The sequence below is a fragment of the Marmota flaviventris genome, chromosome 12, assembly GCF_047511675.1.
Source record: "Marmota flaviventris isolate mMarFla1 chromosome 12, mMarFla1.hap1, whole genome shotgun sequence".
Taxonomy (NCBI): domain Eukaryota; kingdom Metazoa; phylum Chordata; class Mammalia; order Rodentia; family Sciuridae; genus Marmota; species Marmota flaviventris.
In genome coordinates this window covers 42,712,056-42,733,668 of record NC_092509.1, presented here as the reverse complement: position 1 = coordinate 42,733,668, position 21,613 = coordinate 42,712,056, and the positions used below count along the sequence as shown (strand labels likewise).

At 38.0% G+C, this 21,613-nt stretch overlaps 1 protein-coding gene and 1 non-coding gene across 4 annotated transcripts in view; one reads left to right on the top strand and one right to left on the bottom strand.

Annotated features, from left to right (window-relative positions):
* Positions 1 to 19,199, bottom strand: part of Itgb1 (integrin subunit beta 1) — a 48,746-nt gene extending 29,547 nt beyond the window's left edge. The window contains exons 1-4 of one of the 3 annotated variants that reach the window (XM_071599899.1): positions 19,069 to 19,199; positions 5,519 to 5,676; positions 4,862 to 4,985; positions 1,242 to 1,308 (exon numbers count right to left, since the gene is read on the bottom strand). In XM_071599899.1, the coding sequence (XP_071456000.1) occupies positions 1,242 to 1,308 (67 nt within the window). In that variant the 5' untranslated portion in view covers positions 4,862 to 4,985; positions 5,519 to 5,676; positions 19,069 to 19,199. The remainder of the gene's footprint in view (positions 1 to 1,241; positions 1,309 to 4,861; positions 4,986 to 5,518; positions 5,677 to 19,068) is intronic. The other 2 variants (XM_071599900.1, XM_027928543.2) reach the window with 2 other exon arrangements.
* On the top strand, positions 12,123 to 12,195 carry Trnaa-ugc (transfer RNA alanine (anticodon UGC)). The gene has a single exon. It is a non-coding gene; the product is annotated as a tRNA-Ala (tRNA).
* Positions 19,200 to 21,613: the final 2,414 nt, after the last annotated feature.

Sequence of the window (21,613 nt, the reverse complement as noted above, 5' to 3'; positions counted from 1 at the left end):
TGGAGTTTGGGCAATAAAGAGTTCCTGTTTGAACTTACAAGTGCCTCGTGGCGGCTCGGTTATTTTGTGCTCAGCCAGACTGCGGCAGTACACATGCACTTTGATGACCATTCTTACATATAAACCTCAGTACAGACCTAATAACTTTCTTATAACAAATGTCCAAAAAAAGGGCTAGCAAGTTGAAGAGTAAATTAACATCTCTGAGATCCGCAATACACACTAATTTTTGCACAGAAGTAATACACTAATTTCTATTCCACCATGCAACACATACATATTATTTTGCCACACTCCAATTACACTAAGTACTTAAATATCAAAAACTTTTATTCATTTAAGAAGTATACATTAGAATATTAATTCAATTGTCAGTTATTTAATGGATCACATTTGTTGTTTGTATTTACTGATCATTTCTTTTTGTGAATTTTCTGTTAGGTCTTTTTGCAAGTTTTTCTATTATCATGTTCATGATCTTTAGTGGCTTTCCATAAATATTAAAGAAGCTAAGCCTTTGTTTAGTTTTTCATTTATGGTGTTCTAACATACAGATATTGGAATAATGATTTTTAATAATTCAAATTTATCAAGTTTTTTTTTAAAGGAGTTTTCCTTCACTTTTACATATAGTAAGTCTTTCCGATCCTGAGAGCAAATAATTCTAATTGTTCTATTCAATGTACTTTTTTGAGATGTGGAGAATAGATTTGGTATCTACTATTCCAGATGTGGACACACCATGCTTCACAGGATTAAATGTATCTTAGCTTTAGTTTCACTGCTCTTCTAGATGATGCCAACATTTTGGAAAACTTTTTCATCCAAGGGTAAGAACATTATTTAGAAAGTTAACATTTTTTTAGGTAATAATGGGCAGTTCTTAAGCCACCATTCTATAGATTTACTTTATTTCTTTCTGAATATATTACATGATTTTGCCTTCTCTCTGCTCAAACACTTTATACTTTCAAAAGATTTTTGTGTCATCTATCCTGCTCCTCTATCATTTCAGCATTTCACTAGTCAACCTGCCTATCAGGCAGCAGGTTAGAGGCAAGCCTGACCATGAAGGAACTGCAGGCCCTTGGAAGGACACGGCTCTTCACTCATGATGAGATGTGACCACTGCAGGGCTTTTAAAAGGAGCAGCGTGATCTGACTCAGGTTTTCCAAGGATCCAATTAATCAAAGAGTGGCATAAGATAAAAAGATAATTAGAAAACCTTTTTTTTTTTTACCTGTTTGACCAAACACGCAGCAAATTGAACTGATCAGTCCAATCCAGAAAACCAGTTGTAAATTCATCTGAAATATAAAAAATGTGTAATGTTATATTAAGAAAATGATAAAAAATATATTAAACATAACAGGTGCCACGCTCCTTATCTTTGGTTGATTTTATAAACAAAATACCTGTCAAATCATTCCTCTAATCCTCTCCACATCCCCATCATTTTTCTCCACTAACTAGCTATCTCACTTTTTACTTATACTACTCAAATAACTTGCACAGCAGATCCCCATAATTCATTCTTCTCTAAATAAATGTTTTTTTAAATATTTATTTTTTAGTCATAGGTGGACACAATATCTTTATTTTATTTTTATGTGGTGCTGAGGATCGAACCCAGTGCCTCACGCATGGTAGGGAAGTGCTCTACCTCTGAGCCACAATCCCAGCCCTAAATAAATGTTTTTTTGGTTTTTTTTTTTAATATTTATTTTTTAGTTTTCGGCGGACACAACGTCTTTGTTTTGTATGTGGTGCTGAGGATCGAACCCGGGCCGCACACATGCCAGGCGAGCGCGCTACCGCTTGAGCCACATCCCCAGCCCATAAATAAATGTTTTAACATTGAACTAACAGTGCTCTAAAAAAGAAGAATAACAACATCAAGTACTCCCCAACGCCAGAAAACTATGAAAATTCTTTCTTTGTCCCATATAATTTCCATCTCCACGGTCTCCTGTGTCTCTCAGGAGCAAAAACATGCACATCCAGATGCCTCAGTTACCTGACTACTATACATCAGTTTCAATGAGCTTTTCAAAACCTGTTCTAGTCATCCCTCTTCATCAACTCTTCAATAGTCCTCATTTCTCCTCAGGTAAAAACCAATATCGTGTAAAGGCCCTAACTCAATTTTCACTTTGTTTCCTCTTACTTTTTCTCTTTGTTAAGAAAAAAAAAATGCATGGAATTAGTAAAATATTCAGTTTAATTCCCTACACTTTCTAGATCTACAAACTAGACTTTAAAAAAAAAGAGAGAGAGAGAGAGAGTAAAAAGACCCAGGAAGAAAGAGTCTTGAGTGTCTTTTAAAATTCCTACAGAAAAAAATCAGGTAACATTCGGTATATTAAATAGACTACCTCACCATCCAATCATTAGCTATATAACTATTTTCTCTGAATCAAAGTTTTCAGAGTTTCACAATCTATACCTTACCAGATGCTCAAAGATGGCTACAGTTGAAGGTTCCTAAACCTTTCTACCCTTTAAATACTTACTAGACCAGCACCCAGTCTAATAGTTATACATAAGTATCTGCCCCGCCACAAGAATATCAAAAAAAGCAAATGTATACCCGCCAAAAAAGTTTAGCTTTACTAGTTATCAACATTCTCTCTCTCTCTCTCACTCTCACACACACACACACACACACACACACACACACACTATAAGGAGAACTAGTGAGGGGGGAAAAAAGTTTTTTTTTTTTTGTCCCCCCAAAACCTACTGCAGATAGCTGTAAGAAAGTGGTAGCTCTGTAAATTGCTGTACTTTTGAGGAAAAAATGCAAAATGTGTAAAAAATGTGTCATAAAATGTGTAAAAATAAAAAAGCATAAAAAATATTTCTCCCAACTTAGTAAATCAGCTACTGGGGAGTTCATCCTATGGTGAATAAATAATTTAAAATATGAAGAGAAATCACCAGAGAGATAAAAGATGATACACGTGCAGATGTGTTCAGTATAGTACTCTAGTACATTTATACTAGGCAAAATGGAAACATTGGTGAACTCTAATTGCATCAAATTTTTTGAACTATTAGACAATCATAAAAATAATAACATGCTGCAATATTAGAAGGTTTACAGGATGCTGTGTGCGAAGTATGTACCAATATCAAAGGAATGCAAAATACCAGTACCTAAACATATAAGAGAAACCAAAGAGATCTGGAATGACAAAGAATTATATGCATAATATAAAGGTAATGGGGATTTTGTTTTTCTAAACTCTTACAGTTTTTTCTTCTCTTCTTTTTGCTCTCTTATTAAAAACACAGATAAACTGTGTGAAATTTTTTTATTAGCAAATTTCCTTGGATAAGAAAAAGTTCATTGAATTCCACATTAACACTGAAGAGAAATTTTAAAGAACCCTCACCTTCAAGGGCCTACATTTCATGATGTTAGTCTGATAGTTCAGACAGGGCTCTAAGCTCTAGTCAGAGCACCTCTAGGATACTTGCACTCAATGTTGGCATCACAGAAACTGCAGATAAGAACAACTTGTGTAGTCACGTACTTCACAAGTGGGCTCAGATCAGAAAGTTCTGTTATATCTTAAGTTGGCAGTTATGCTTACATGCAACTACATCCAAGTGACTGACAAAACCTAAGCATCACAATTCATCTTTTAGAACCTGCCTAAAAGCTTAATGTGTAGTAAATCCATAGTCTATAATGCTAAACAATTCAAATAATGTAATCAATTCCAAAGCCAAAATGAAAATAATGTGGAACATGAAGATTTCTGAGGAAATGCATCACTGTGGTAAAGAGTATGTGGGCAGTTTCTATAAAAAGTTGGAACAAATATTTGTCCCATATAAAGATTATATATATATATATATATATATATTTATTCAGACTACTTTAAGGACCACTGGAGAGTTTTGAGAAATCTTTCAAAATATTATATAATTCAGAGAATAATACTGAGATAAAACTATTAGGTAACATAAAATGTTTCTTAATATTCTGAGGCTACATCCCTTTAGAATATTGCTTTATCTGTCATAGTTCCTTTCCTTCTAAGAACCTTGACAAGTCAAACAACAACTCACCACAACCCTGACACTGCTGAAAGAGCTCCAAGCCCAAAAGCAGGCAAAAATGTGGCTCAAGGCCCCAGTGGTTAAAAAAAAAAAAAAGCTGAGAGAAAAAGGATGATGGCTGCAAACAGTTTGAGGACAAATGTCAACTCTCCTGACTATTCAGCACACTGGCAGAAACAGAGAGGAGCTGACACTGGCTGTTGGTGTCTGTAAAAGGCAAGGTCAGGCTTTCAGGGAAATGAAGAAGCAAAAGAAGATGACAGCAATTAAGAATAAAGATCTATGAGGACAAAGAAGAGGATAGTGAATAAGAAAATGGCCAGGCTGTAGTGAGCCACACCTGTAATCTCAGTGACTCAGGAGGTTGAAGAAGGAGGATCACCAAATTCGAGGTCGATCTCAGCAACTTAGCAAGGCCTAAGAAACTCAGTAAGATACTGTCTCAAAATAAAAAATTAAAAGGGCTGTGGCTATAGCTCAGTAGTAAAGTGTTCTTGGTTCAATCCCCAGTACCCAACCCCTACATACACACAAAAAGAATATGTGCTATGAGGACAATTAGAAGAACTTATAATTAGGAGAGGCCACGGGGGAAGCAAGCAGTAGAGCATTTTATGTAAAGAGCCACAGCCTCCCCTTACAAATCCTAACAGTCTTCAGAAGGTACTGGGAAATCCTCTTGTATGTGTGTGGAGAAATGGAAAGAAGACACACCAAGCATCTTATATTTCAAAACCTGTTAACGGAGCACTTCCCATAGTAGCTTGGGAACAACCCCATGAGACTCACCTGGATACCCTCCCCAAGCCAAAAACCATAACCTTTGTGGAGCAGGACCTGTTCACCAGGTGATTCTTATGTTCAGAAAAGGTACTAAAATATTTCCTACCGATGGCTTTCCACACAAGACAGCCTGTTAGGAGACAACAGGAAAAAATGCCATTGAGACATTGTCCTCATTCTATTTGGGTCTCTTTTTCATAGTCAAAGGTCTAAACTTCTTGTCTACATTGGTCCCCATTTCCTAATCATTTCCCCTCTCCTCAACCTACTACAACTGATGTATACTCCCTCCCATGCGTATGAAACTCACCATATAAAAGAACTCTTTCTTGGCCTCATCTACCTGAATCCCTTCATTCATAAATTCTTGACTGGCTATAACATGTAAGGTACCCTTAATCTATTTTCTTGGTTTCTACTTGTTATTCCACTCTGCGTCACTAGAGGTCACTTCTCAGGTTTTGTGCTATATCTGGAAATAAAAATATTGCTGCCTCAAGGAACTTTGAGTTGAGTTCAAAGACAAAAATACAAATAATTACAGTATGATGTGATGATTTCTGTAATGAAGATAGGACACAGCACATTGAGGATACTGAAATCCCAACAGGTGTGAAGGCTTCACAAAGAGGCAGGATTTCAGACAGAATTAAAGGCACTTACGAGGCAAGAAGGAAGAGAGATGATATTCCAAGCCAAAATCTGTGCATGCACAGAGTGGGTCCTAAAGAGATTATAGCAACTCCTTTCTAATCTGATTGCCAAAAGTACATGTTTGGGTGTCCCATCCCCAAGTTAGAATTTTTTTCTCTCTTCTTTTTCTGGAAAAAAAGACAAGGAAAAAAATTATGTGTTTCGTAGTTATCATTTTTTTGCCATAAGCACAAATTATATTATTTTAAAACACTAAAAAGGACAAAAAGAATCTTGAAGTGCTTAAATCACTCCAAGACTTAAAACACAAGTTAGAAACAGCAGAAATGGAGAGCAGGCAGGCAGATGGAGCTATATGACTGAGAGCTTTAAATGCTCTCTATGCTGAAAGAGTTTAGATTCTATTGTACAAATAGTAGGGAAACTAAAAAAAAACCGGGGCAGGATAGCAACATAACTGCATATACATGGTAGGAAATTAGCATGAAAAAGGATGGGTGGAAGATAGACGCTAGAAGATAGGCCTAGCAGTTACTGCAAAGGTTTTGCATAGGAGGTGAATTCAGACAACAGTAGTAAATGAAATGACAAGGGAGTGACCAGAGGTAGCTAGCTACGTGGCTCTAATAATTTGCTTGAATAAAGAAGGGGGCAAAAGAAAGAAATCTAGAATAAACAATAGTCTAATTTATGGTGTTCTGTTTTTCTCTGTCATAGTTAAAAACTTGCATTTTTAGGGTTGGGGATATAGCTCAGCTGGTAGAGTGCTTGCCTCACATGCACAAGGCCCTGGGTTCAATCCTCAGCACCAAAAAAAACCAAAAAACAAAAAACAAAAAAACCTTGCATTTTAAATAAAGAACACAGGAAAAGGGAATGGAGATAGGGAAGAAAATGACGCGTTTTTTTCTTGAGAAATGTGGAATGTGAAATGTCTGCTTGTAGTCTAGGGAAAATACCCCCAAGGAGGTGAAGACACCTCCTGAGAGGAAAAGATACATGGCTCAGGATCTCTGGAGATAGGTCAAAGTTAGAAATACAGACATTGGAAGTGTCATTACTGAGGTGGTAACTGAAATTAGGAAAATGAGAGAAATTTTGTGAAGAATGCTCAGGAAGAAAGGAGAGCTGGTGGCAGACTTGAAGGGTGAAAACACGGGAATGAGGGAAGAAAAGGAGCCAGACATCCAGACCCAAGGAAGTATAATACCCTGAATACAGGAGCAGTACATTTTTTCCAAGGTGGAGAAGAGTTCACTCAGGACAACTGCTGGGAGAAAAGGATGTGGGGCTGAAAAAGAACCAGGTGAAGAAAATTAGAAAGACACAATAGACCTAGAGAGCAATGCTGAGGGCCTCGCAGGTATTGCACATCCTAACTTACAAAAGTACATTTATAAAACTCATCTCACTTGTACCTATCTTTAATATTTGTCTTCCCTGATGAAGTCACAGCTCCAAGAGAACATGGCCTCAGTGTGTCTTATTCACAGCTCTAGCACTTAGAATTACTTGGCACAAAGTCAATGCTCAAATTTTTTTACTGAACTATATAAAATTATATATTTGTTTTCTAATATCACTCAGGAAGTAAGGAAAGAATAATTCTTCTGAATTAGTTAATGTGCCAGCCCTTTCTAAATAAAAAGAGTTACTGTAGATACGCTAGTGATAATAATTTTCAAATTTTTAAGCCATCTTAAAGCTAGCTGTAAAAGTGTCTCATGCTTATGGTTCTTAGACATTATGAAGCCAAAACTGATTAACAAATAAAAACAACACTAAAACAATAATTAGTTCTAAGGTAGCCAACCAGATAATACAGAGGTTTATTATTATTATCTACCAAAACAAAAACATGAATTTTTGAATATTCTCTAGAAATGTTCAAATCTCTGAGAATACCTCCATGGGTCCTAAAACACTGAATCTGAAATCAGTGAATTATCTCACCAGTTTGCAGGGCAAGCACAGGAGGAAGAAAAGGGGACAAAGAAATAGTGGTGCTATCAAAAGTCACATCTTCTCTCTGTTATCTGGGTGCTAACACACAAGAGGAGAAGAGGGGAAGAATAGAAGTTCAGTGGATTAGACAAAGGGGATTGAAGGGAAGGGGGGATGGGAATACGAAAGTCAAATGAATTGGACATAATTTTCCTACATACTTATATGAATACACCATCACTGTAACTCCACATCATGTACAACCACAGAATGGGATCCTAATTAGAATAAGTTATACTCCATGTATGTCAAAATACGCTCTCATGAATATCTAAAAACGTTCCACTCTCATGAATATCTAAAAACAACAAATAAAAAAGAAATAGTGGTGCTGACAACAAAGAGGAAAAAGTTAAAGGACTAGAAATGACAATGGGAAGGTAACACTGAGGGAATCACTAAAAAACAAGTGGAAAGTGAGCCAGCTAGAGTTTAAGTCCCAAGTGTTCAAGTCTGCAAACATAATAACCATTCAGGTAGTATTTTGAAGTTATCCTAAGTGGCATATCTTATGCTCATTTTTTTATAGGTGCTCCACATCTGGAATAACTGGACATTTCAGAGAAAGGAAGTCTTAGGTGAAAAGTCTTAACTTAAAGTACATATATCAGCGATTGTTTCGAAAACAGGGCCTGAAACAAGGACTGCGTACAGGCAGTTTAATCTGGAAGGTGACTCCAGGGAAAGAGGTACTTTGAAGAGAAGAACTAAGACAAAGAAAAGGTCAATATAAAGATGCTTAATTTATCACAGTGGATACCTGGGAACTTGATCATGCATAAAGACCCGGGGAGGGTCAACAGGAAGAAGTAAATTCATCACCTCCAGTCCCCACAGGTGAAAAAGCTGTCCATACTCCCCACATTTCCCAGAACTGCAGCTCATGTGCCCAGAGGATTGCCATCCACTTCTCACAGGGACAGACAAGAGGCCCGGGGGAGAAAAGCAAGACTGGGGCAAGATGAAGTCAGCCAGAAATGAGTCATAGGACTATTCCCAGTAGCAGAGGCTGGAACCAGAGGGGAGGTAAGAAGATGTGAGAAGAGCAGGACAGGTTCCTAATATAGTGAATGAAGGCCAATGGAGTTGAAAGAATTAAAAATAAAATAAAATAATTGTTAGAATAGTGAGAAGTTTTATCAGCACGAATTCTTGAGGATCCTAATGATGGCAAGAATTGGGAAGGAAAGAATGAATAAGGCGATGATTCAAATGTAGCCATACATACATATATTAAAACAAATATAAAGATGTATGGAACTCGCACTCATCTTCTGTGAATGTGTACCATTGACTTGCCTGAAGAACTGTCATCACCTAAAAGTCGTTTTATGCCCTCTGTAGCACAATGTTTTAATAGTTAACAAGAGAAGAAACAAAATAAAGACAAAGATTTCCTGAGGTACCAAAAAACATAACAAAACAGGAAATTTCAGAAGACCAGGCAATGTGTTGTACCAACCATTGCATAATGATGGACAGCACAGAAATGAGTGTATGGATCTGAAACCAGGATGCACAGCCTCAAAGGTGGTGCTGGTACTAGCACATGATCTAATCTGTATCTCAGTTTCCTCATCTCTAAAATAGGGACAGTAGTATTTACTTTATAGGGGTTCCTAAGTCTAAATAAGTTGATACATATAAAACAATATCTGGCATATCATAAGTACTAGGTGTTACTTGTTACAATTATTAAGAAACATTACAGCAAGAGCTCCAAAACAACTAGGTTAAATGAAGTAACTATGTTTGAACATTTTGCTTTTTTCAACTGAAATTATACAAAACTTTGGATGGATCCACTTTTGGGAAGACATAATACAGAAAGACAGTGAAAGGGTTAGAAATAAAGCCACTACAAAAAGATAAACTGATGTCAATTATAACCATTCAGTTACTCATTTTGAACCTGATGACTTCAGTATCAAAAACTAAGTATTATGCTATTCTTAGGTACCACATTCTTCAGTGGGATTATTCTATTTAATATGCTTTCTCACTTAACAATTTGTATGTAAAACAATAAAAGCAACAAAGTCTAAGTAAGTGTTTAATATTAAACAAAACAGTTATTTCTGAAAGCTAATATCACAGACCATCTTTTAAAAAAGATCAAATACAGAAATAAGGAAGAATAACTAAAGATTGATAGATCATGGGAGAGCAAACTTAGCAGAGTCTAAAAGAAAGAAGGAAATCACCCTTGAAAAGACATTTTACTAGTAGAAGCCTGAATCAGAATTCTGTGGCATATTACTCAGACAAATCTATTAGCCTGCCTGGGCTGAGAGCAGTGGAGCATGCCTGTAATCCCAGTGACTCAGAGGCTGAGGCAGGAGGATCACAAGTTTGATGCCAGACTCTGCAACTCAGTGAGACCCTGTCTCAAAATCAAAAATTTAAAAAGGTCAGTGAATACAGCCCAGTAGGAGAGACTTACTTCCTGGGTTCAACTCCCAGCAAGTAAAAAAAATTACTGGCCTGATTTCATTCAGGGACTACTCCCCATTGTGGACTACAGAAAAAAGGAAGATTTATTTGGCACTGAGAGGGTCACATTAGGCATTAAATGATTTAAGGTGATTTATAACAAAAGATATTTCATTTACTTTAAAAAAATAGATTTATATTTCAACACAATGACTAGAACAATAATGATAAAAATAATAGCATATAACTATCTCCTCCAAAGAACTGTATGAGATAGAGAACGATATCATCTTTGTTTTACATTTTACAGATGAGGAAATCAATGCAGAAAAGTAAAAAAAAAAAAAAAAAATTCACAGAATTTTTTCAGAATCAAAAGTTTCAAGAATTGAAACTTGACACCTGAAATCAGAAATTGTAACTCAAAGCCGACTTTGTGCTTCACTAAAGTGTTATTTTTTTGAAGGCCTACTTCATCACTATTTTAAAAGAAAAAACACTGAGTGTTAGAACTGACTCAGAGCATAGAAATGGAACAGGCTTATAATGTTCTATGAGTTTGTTCGCTGGGCATTCAAACTGAGAAGGCCAACAAAAGTTATTTTAATTGCCACATTTCGCAAGTATAGACACAGGACTTGTGTCTTGCTCATACAAAAAAAGCATTTCATGCTAGGATCATTTTTTATCACATTTAGTTTTATCTAAGGAGTCATAATTCATTCCTTGAGCAGTAAATGTTCTTAAGAATATTCTACAAATAAGCTCATTTTCATGGTACAATTGTTCATATACAACTTATACACATAGCCTCACAGTAATTTTATGCAATATTTTTAGTGTGTCTGAAAATGACTGTCATCTGTGACATGAGTTCAGTTGTAGAATTTTCCATTTGTGCCATGCTGGTGCTCAAAAAATTTAGAATTTTGGAGCATTTCAGAATTTTAGATTAGAGATGCTCAATCTACACTATCTTTGAAGGAACATTACACTTCAGAGAAAAATTAATTTTTTACAAAAAGTAGTAAGTTGTGTTTATTTCAGTTTTAAAATAAGCCAACTCTCATAAAAGCAAACTCATATAAAAAAAAGAAGTATATACCAGATTTCTTCCTATCTTTGTACAAGGGCACATTTGTATTCACTACAATTACATCCAAGCCAACAAACATTTATTACATACCTACTATGTGCCAGACATGTAAGTGACAGAACTATGATATGAACCCAGGCCTTATTTTGAAAGCCCAAGCTTTCGATGTAATTAGGTATCTAATGCAAAAAGCTAAATGTTCTCATCATTCAAATATTCCCCTTTTGTCATCATACCATTTTAAAATCTTTTCACCTTAATGGTGGTGAAGATCTGATACCTCTATCAAGGTATACTTTAAATCTCTTCTGTCTGGCAGGAAGAGGTGTGGTGGTGACTATAAAGGTGTTTATGGACCAAATAATATTCAAGAATTAATGATTAATACAATTTAGTAAAAGAATGGAGAAGAAAAGTAAATAGAAGGGGTTAGAAAAGAGAAGAGGATAAATAATCTAAGACAAAAATGTAAGTAACATTTAATTTGAAGTGTTTTCTCCAATCCCCTATGGATAAAAACAAAAATAGTCTGAACTAGAAAACATCCTAAATTTCACTACTCAGCAGAAAAATGGCATTTTAAGGCACCTGAAGCCCTTTTTTTTCCCTAATGATAATGAGGCTACTAACTTCCAATAACAACGTTTGATTGTTCCAAAGAGACAAGTTCAGAAAACAATTGAAAACAGCTTACAACATGGTCAGACATACTTTAAGACAAGAATAAAGATAAACTTCATCACTAACAACTACTCTACTCACCATCTCCAGGAATATGAGGATACAGATCAATCATCATCACTACACAGAATAAAAGGGCAAAGGAACTATGCAGAATGGACATACTTCAGGTTAGGGGGAATTAAAAAAATTGTAAAAGATAAATGTCTTGGGGAAGGGAGGAGGTAAAGGCTGGGATGATAGCACCTAAGAAAAACTTCTACAGACAAAAAGTGAAAGTAAGTGAAGAATCTTCTATGAAAATATAATAAAATATAGATGAACTCATTATACTCATCAAGGAATTCAGAAAATCCCAAGTAAATCTTACAATGATTAAAAATAGTAAGGCTTGGGGCTGGGGATATAGCTCAGTTGGTAGAGTGCTTGCCTTGCATGCACAAGGCTCTGGGTTCAATCCCCAGCACCACCATCACCACCACTCCCTAAAAAGTAAGACTTTCTGGGGAATATAGCTCAGTGCTGAAGCTCCTGGTTAGCATGCTGGAGGTCCTGGGTTCAAGACCCAGTATCATAAAACAATAAGACTTCAAAACTAGAAGAAAAGTATAGAGAGATAAAGAAGGATTAATTTAGATTGGACTCCTTCAGAACTGACAAATGTTGAGAAACAGAATTAACATAACAAGAAAAATCATACAGAACTCAAATTAATAATTCAAGCCGATCAGATAACAGAGGTGGATGGACTTGGAAGGCTGAGAGAGAAGGATCACAATTTCAAAGCCAGCTTTAGCAATTGAGTAAGGCCCTAAGCAACTAACCAAGATCCTGTCTCTAAATAAAATGTAAAAACAAGCTAGGGATGTGGCTCAGTGGTTAAGCGCCCCAGGGTTCAATCCCCAGTAACCCCACCCCACCCCCCCAAAAAAAATCCAAAAGGAGGTGGGGTACAAAATAAATCCAAAGACTGCAGATGGATAGACTTAAAAGGTCCAAAGTGTGTGTGTGTGTGTGTGTGGGGGGGGGGGGGGGACACTGTAAGCAAACTGTTAAACCATAATAGGAAGGGCTAATCCAAACTGATTACCATGAAAAATTGTCTGAACTTAATTCTTCTGAGTTAGCAACTTAGGGGTAAGAAAACTTGCTTTGGGGAAATTTACAAAGGTAACTATGAATAGAGGAAGGAAAAGCTAACCATTCTGATTAATCAAAAGTATTTTTGCACTACATAATTTTAGTTAAGGAGAATCTTAAAACTATGTTCCCCAAATGCATAACTTTATCCACTTTTTAAATAGATTATTCTAAAATTCTTCCTTGGTCACATTAATTTTGACTACATATTTTGTCTTATCTCCCAGCATGGAACAAGCAGAGCACTGGGCATATTTTAAATATATAAATGTTTTAAAACCAAACTAAAACAGGGAAAAATCAATTTTTCATTTTACTAGCTGGGAATAACATCTACTTCAGAATTGTTGGCAAAATAAAATATAATCATAAATATAAAAACTCTTGCCAAAAATTATCTTTATAGTTATAATTTACTAGATTACTGATTTTCTTTTTGTTGCCTGCAGTCATTCACTGTGGTCGTGAGCTTCTAAAATAAGATTCTGAGTGACTATTTAATAACTGTCAATTTCTTTGGGGGGTCGGGGAGGCGCTGTGGACTGAATCCAGGGCCTTGTACATGGTAACCTTTACAGTCTACCAGATTAGAACCTATCCCATGCAACCCATGCTTCTTTAATTAAAAAAAAAAAAAAAATCACTATTGTATTTTTGTTACATTTTCCTGACATAACATTATAATATAACATAAAATATACTAAATGTGCTTTCTCAAACTAAAGTCTTCTTCCCCAATAACCAAACAAGACCATACCACTTCCTTGTTAAGAGAAGCAATGAAATAATGTGATATGAATCACACATGAATCATAAAATACTGGATGTAGAGGGAAAGCTAATAAATCATTAATAAAGAACATGAAAGCTTATTTATATATTCATTCAATAAACAATTATTATACACTGAAATGTGACTTCTATACTTCAAGTGGTACATATCTGGTTATGCATGTAAATATTTTCCTGATCCCATTTTAAGTAGACTACAAATATATTCCCTAAGCAAACGGAATATTAATTAGTCTTCTACATTTCTTATTTTGGTTGGTCTTCATTAGGTCTCTGAGTCTTCAACAACCACAATAAACAGAATTAATACTCCTTCTGCTGTGGTCTTAAAACATATTCCTAATGCTGCCTAGCACAGTGAATGACAAACTTTCAATGATGCTCAATAATTGCAGTGTTATTTTACTGTGACATAGTGTTATTTTTATTCAAAATTACAACTAAATGCATTCATGCCTGTGTCCCTTGCCAGTCTAGAATAAAAATTCAAGCCTTCATTTTATATTTCATATGTAATTATGTATATATGGGTACACATTTTTTCCATGGGTAACAAAGTGGCCAAGTAATATTTGCTAAATTAGTCAGGATTCTGCCTTTAACTGTACTGTCCTTTGAGTATGCCACACATCAGTCATCCATATCTTATCTCAGCCAGGCACACAGTTCAATCCCTAGTACCAAAAAATATATATATCTTTGCTCTCACCATTCCAAACTCAGGCCTCTTCTTCTCCTCTAATAAGTCTTTCAAAACCACTTAAGCCAATATGATGTTTTTTTCTCAAAAACTATTAATATTATCTGTTTCAGTACATTGTGTAAAATATTCTTCAGTATGTGTTCTATTTTCCTGAGCTGAAAACTACTTGTCCCAGCTAGATAATTCACTCAATATCAAAGACGAGACCAACTTCTTGATCTATGCTCACTCAGTACACCATTTTTGTCTCTAGACAATGATAATATACTGATAGACTAAAATGTAATGTACAACTGAGCTACACCCCAACAAAGAGCTAATAGCAACAATTTCATCCGTCAGCACTGGCAAATATTAGAGTGGTAATTTGGCACAGCACCTATGCTCTCTGGTGATACAAAAAAATGGTTGCTCATGGAAAGAAAAAGAAGTGCACTCTACAGTACTCAGATCAGACAGTAACTATTCAACTCACAGAATGACAGAATGAGAAATGTAGCAGATACTTTATAGTGTGGTGTGAAAAAAAAAATCCAGAAGGTGGAGTATTTTGACAAACGTCACAAAAAATTCAGTGGCAGAGCATGCCCAGGTTTCCTACCCTCTGTTCTGTTAGTCTTTAAATAAATTACCAAAGAGGGACATAAAGTTTCTCCAACTTTACATTAAACATGCTAATGACTGGGAAAACTCCACAAATCCCAGCCACTAAAATGTCACTCAAAGGAACCACAAATTCAGACAAGAAAGAGGGAAGGGAAATGCTTTTCTAGATCCCTCATTCTCCACTTACCCATCCACTGGTAAATACTGCCCAGGTTCAGGCCCTTTTCACTCCTTTGGTATTTTCACCCTCAGCGTACAGCTTCAATTAGCCCTTGCAGGCTAAGAATTCCCAAATCTAAATCTCTCAACCAGACATCTTTTTTATTTTCTGATCTCTAATTTCAGCTACACTCTAGACATCTCTGCCTATGCCCTGTGGTCACCTTAAAAACAAAACAAAAAACACCTCAACATTATAAATTCATCATCATTTCCCCTCCTCCAGCCAACCAGGACTACCCCTTGTGGTCACAAATCCTACCTTGGTGAATGGCACCACATAGCCAGAACCCTGTGTCACACCAGGCTGCTTCATTTCTCTAACCTCAGACACCAAAACTTATCAGTTCTGCCTCCTAAACACTGTAGTTCTTATGTTCCCACCCAGACCACCCGCTATACCCAGGATTGCCAAATCTTTTGATTACTCACCTTTATCACTAAAAAAATTTGGAATATGCATGTAAAATACACATAGCTTTATGGCAACGGTATAAGATATTGTAAACCATAATAAATTTTTGAATTTTAAAATGATTAAAATTTTAAAACATACATAATAGTAAGCCTAAAATTTTCTTCCTAATACTCTTGTGAGTCATTTTACATATCCCTAAGGATCAGAAAACTGCACTTTGGAGACTCACATAATGAGACTGGTCATGTAAGAAATGTCTATGTGTGGGGCTGGGATTGTGGCTCAGTGGTAGAGCGCTTGCCTAGCACATGCAGGGTGCTGGGTTCAATCCTCAGCACCACATAAAAATAAAATAAAGATATTGTCTCCAACTACAACTAAAAACCAAAATATTTAAAAAAAGAAATGTGTATGTGAGTGTGTGTTTATACATGAATGCACATATATTTGAAGCAGCTTTTTTTTTCCTTTCTCACACATTATTTTATTAGCAAAACATCAGTCCTTAAAAATCTTACAAATAAGCATTTTTAAAACAATGAGAAATTAACAAAGTATAAGAAGTATAGCTTGGCTCCTTTTGCATATAGTTCCTGAAAAGGGTCCGTTTTTGACCTCTACTGAAATATCTTAAGACTACCAATATTATGAGTTTTATGACTTGCACCTTCTTTAACCTCAATACATTTCAGCATGCTACAGCTGCAGATCCTGCTATTATTTCAGAATCCAGAAGACTAAGGCATTCTTTCTTTCCTACTCTTATCCTCCCTTACCCTGGATTCCCACCTCTGCAGCAACAATATAAAAGGACAAATGAAAATCTCAGGAGAACATATAATCAGGAACAGAATAAACACTAATATTATAATACAAATTTCTGCATATTTACACAATGTAATTCTCTAGGATTCTACCTACAACTTGACAGAGCCTAACCCCCACAAACAGTGGGGAAATCTAAAATTAACAAGTCCATCCAAATTCACTCAGATAAATTCAGCTTGTTACACATCCAGAATTCTAAATATAAAATCTCAGAACTCAAAAGTTCTCTGAAACTTTAGCCAGTTACAAGCTGTTTATCGTATCAGTATGGCAGAACAGTTAAGAACAAGTGTGTTTCAGAATATAATGAAAAGAACATTTTCTTCAGAGAGAATACTACACTCCCCCCATCCCAACAGTCACAATTTATTTATCAAGAAGCCAAATAGATATTACATTAATTAGTAAGCATTGTCAAGAAAAATAGCAACTGGTCAAAAATGTTTAATTTTCATTAAGATAAAGTGAAGAGAGGTCCCCAGTGTCCCTCCTGGAGTTAAGAATTTAGAAATATCAAGTTAAACTACATTTTCATTCAGTGACGATAACTGGGGGCAAATTTAAGTTATACTAACCAGAAAACTAAAGAAAGCTGCCTGAAGGTTGAAATTACTAAATGCAATGATTTTTTTAAATTGTTGATTCCATCCTATCATGCATAGAAAATTGAGAGGATTAAAAACTCTTAATGTAGAATTTCAGTCTTTAAAAAAGAAAACCAATATACCAAATACTTAAAATTGTTGGTCTGGGAAGTCAACACACATGAGTTAAATTGGAATTTATGTGTTTTCTAGTTACATAGTCTTTCTAGTAACATCATCTACTCTGCAAATGTCTATAAACAACAAAAAAAATACTGATCTGCTTCATTTCTTTTCTATTTCTCACTTCATCATCTTCAGTTGCTTATTTAATATTGATCAATATTCCAAAATTACTTAAAAACATGAACATCACCATGAATCTCTTTAAGTCCCTCTTGGGTACTTAAGTCTTTGATGTCCACAAATGTAGAATAGATAACTTTCAACTAATATTTCTTAATAGTTTATTAACATGTTCTAATATATAACCTACTGTAAAGGGTATGTGTCATATAAGAAAAAAGTCTAATAAAAATCCATTTAGTATTTACTTTTGTATCATCAAAACAACAATAAAAAATAACTTCCTAGTAATTCTACTCACCTAAACACATGGAATACAGACCCCAAAAAACCTTACTAATGGTGTTATCAATTACATTGAGACATTTTTACAACCAAGGAGAATTGAAGAGGAGTCAATATTTATTGAGCATCTACTCTCAGGTAAGTGTTTTTTTTACATTTTACATTTGATTTTCACAACCATCCTGCAGTTAAGGTGGTTACACATGGTTCAAACATAGGCTCTGGAGCTAGATCCCATGGGTTCTCCAGGGTCTCCTGAAGATCATAGGCAATTTACTTATGTTTCCCATACCTCTGTTTCTTCATTTGTAAAACAGGTATAAGAACAATACCTAAGCCTCAGCAGAGCCATTCTAGAAATTCAATGAGATAATATGTGCAAAATGCCTAGAGCTAAGCATGGTCCTCACTGTCATTATAATAATTATTATTCTTGTTCCTATTTTACAGATGAGGAAACAGAAGCAATGTAATTGGTGTTAGTTTTCCCATTTAAAGTACAAAGTTGTTGAAATAAAAAGTCTTCAGGTTTTAAATATGAGAATTCTCAGAATCCAACTTGTTCTGAAGCATAAGAAAGGGCACGCAGTGAAACGATACGAGAAGAGGTAGGGTTTTAAGTCTTGCGGACAAGTGGACACCTGCCAGGAGGGTCGGCCTTGGCCCCGTGTCCTGGTTTGGTCCTGGTCCTGGTCCCGGTCCCGGGGCCGCCCCGCGGTGGGCCGTGTCCTTTGTACTTCTAAACACTGAAGACAAGAACACACGCCGGCTCTGCGCCTCCCTTCCCCAGCGGCTGCGGGTGCCAACTTCGGCCCGGGCCTAGCCCGCACCCTCCCACGCCGCGGGCGCTCCGGGCTGCCGCACCGCTTCAGAAAGTTGGAGGCGGGAGCAGTTCTGATCCCGGGAGCAAGAGACCAGGCGTGTCCACGTAGCTCACAGAAAAAGCGGCCAGTGACAGAAACAGAGAGAAAGGGCTAGAAGGCGTCCACAACCATTCAAAGCCTCCTCGGAGGCTTCTCGCTCCCACGGACCACAGCCGGCGGTCCCAATTCCCGCACCTTAACCGCGGAGCTCAGGCCCGCAAGACCGCCGCAAGGGTCGCTAGATGGGGCAGGTGTGAGAGTGGCCAATGGGGGCCACCACCGCCCCCCGACGTGACAGCGCCCAGGCCCGCGACCCTCCCACTCGGACCCGGGCTAGGGCCGGCTCTACTTCCAGAGTCCGCCTGAGCAGGGGAAGGGGCGGCGGGACAGAGCCAGGAAAGGCAGGAAGGGCCGGGAGCCGGGCGGGGGGCGGGCGGCGAGCTTCCACTTCCTCTGGTGCCTGAAGGCTGGAATCCAGCCCTACCCCCTCCGCCCCGCGGCCCTGCCCGGCCCTGCCCGGCCCCGCAAAGAGGTCCAAGCCCGGCTCGGCCGGCCCGGCAGCCCGGGGGCCGCGCGCCCTCCCGCAGGCCTCAGGCCCTACCTTCTCCGGGCGGCGTCGGGTCCCGGCACGGTCGGCTCGGGCCTGCTGCTCCGCCGCTCGCGCTCGGCCTCTCCCGCGGGCTCTAGCGGCCTCCCGGTCTCGGGCGCGGCGGGCGGCGGCGGCTCCTCCTTCTCAGGGGCGGGAGGAGGAGACTCCGCCACCCGAGCCGCCTCCCGGCAGGAAGCGACCTCTGCGGCACCGCCTCCTCCGCGCGGCGGCTCCCGCTCCTAAGGCAGTCGCCGCCGCCCTCTCCCTCCGGAAACGCATTCCTCCCGGGCCGCGTCAGCCGAGCCTGAGGCGAGGAGGAGAAGGAGCCTGTGAGGCCCGGGCCTAGACAAAGGAGCGGGCCTGGACACGAGTGGGCCTGGGGAGGCGGCGGAGGCCGGGGGAGGGCCCGGTCGAAGCCTTGGCTGTGCCTCAGTGTCCTTCTCTGTCTAGGCAGGGAGGTGTGGGGAGGGACCCAGCGCTCCGCAGGCCCTGGGTGAGCTGTAAGCCTCCCCGAGCCTGGACTCACTTTCCTGTTAGGCCCTTCTTAGTTCTGCTTCCTCAAAGTCGCACCTCCGCGTTTTGATCCCTGAAAGTCCCCGGATCCCCCCGGGCAAATGGAGAGGGCTAGTCCTCCACCCTGCGGGGCCTCTTGGGGACCAAAACGACACTGTCCTCTCAAAAGGGAATTAGCTAGCAGCAATGTTTTTCGTGAAATAGTGGGCCTGACTTGTCTGTAAGAAACTTGAAGATTTAGAAAAGAGCTGAGTGGCAAGAAAGGGGAGGTGGGGGGGCGGGGGGATGAGGAACTTTTAGAGAAAAACTGATGAATTGAGAAGATGCTTTTGGTAGATTTATCTGGAAGTCCATGTGTGGGGAAATAAGGATGAGAAGGAAAATTCTCATCTTTAAGAGTACACATTCTCGTTTCTCCTCGTTTTTCCCCCCTTTAGGTGGAGTTGGGGGCCGGAAAAAGAACATTTAGAAGAAAAGGGAAACACTCATTATGAGATTGACTGGGCACATTTTGATTATAGAGGATTGAAATCTGTACCAATCAACATCATACTGAAACCTGGTAATGCAGAATATGTGGCTGGCAAGCTGCCATGAAGTTAGCAGAAAATGTGGGTTGCCACCTGGGGAACTATAGCACCCTGTTGGGAACAGAGCTCAAATTACCAGATTTATGAACCTGTGAAGTAGTGTTTCTGTTGTTAGAGATCAGAGACTGGGATGTTCATTTGGCCGTCAATATTAAATAGAAGATGAAGTGACCCCATCTATGGAAAATCTGCACGTTGTTCACCAGCAAAATCAAATCTATTGTTTAGCCAGTCTCTGAAGACCTCTAAGAAATGAGCATTATTTCTCCTGCCTAACGTTTGGCAAGCTTAAGAGGCTAAATGATGTTTCTATATTAACAACCTGTTAGAACTCAACGTTCTTGAATTTAAAGGTATTGGCTTCACCACTGTTCAAAATTGGTCCAGTCTTAGCACAGGAAATTGTATAGTTTGAGATAAAGCACAATTTATCCATATTTGACTTGCAAGGATCTATATTTCCCAGAATTTCTTCCCTATGTGTGATTTGGTGAGTTACTAACAATTTTTGCCACAAAAACCTTAGTAATGTTCACATTTACATAACTCTAAATTAGTCCCTCAAAGTATCAAGCAATGTTCCAAGACACATAATCAGGTTTCAGCTAATATTTGATAAATGAACGAATAGATTTCTTGTTCCCAACAGGGTGTTACAGTTCCCCAGGTGGCAACCCACATTTTCAATCTAGAGCATTTGCCTAAACTGAATTGTGAGTAGCAATTTACATGCAGAATTCAGGAGCTATGAGGAAAAATGAAATTAAAGAAACATATTCTCTAAGAAAAGTAGTAGTTGGTCAGGAGCATGACTACTTGTGATCTCATTCAAATATTGACAAGTGCATAGTTAACTAAAATTTATGAATACTCCAAAGGAAAGTTGGTCTGCCTTATACTTAAGGGGAAATCCTATTAAGTAGATACAGTGCTGGTTACATTGCTAGATCACACCATGATAGTCCATTAAATTCAAGATAAATCCATACCTTACCCACGAAATTTCCCAATTGTCATAAATTGTTTTCTACTCTTTCATGTGTCATCATTATGTTAAATAACTAGAGTTGTCCTTTTCTTTAGTTTTGGCATCATATTACTTGCTCTTCAAAATATACAAGGTTCTTCAAACCTACTATTTTCTAAAATTAAGTTTCAAAGTTGTTCACTGAAAATGTTGTGATGCCCAGGTTTGTTTCAATTAGCCTTTTATTCCTATTTCTAAATAAAATTATAAAGACTTCCACAAATAAAAGAAACCTTTACCATTAAGATGCAAAGGAGGCTAGAGGCTTCTCTGAAAACCTTATTTTCTCCTTGCAACAGTGGGACCACAGTCGATTACTGAGCTTCAATTTAGTAAATTGAATTTAATCATGATTATGCAGTACTGGATTTGAAGTATAAGTGAGTCAATGTTGTCTTCAGGAACGGACAGCTATCTCTCTCTGGTG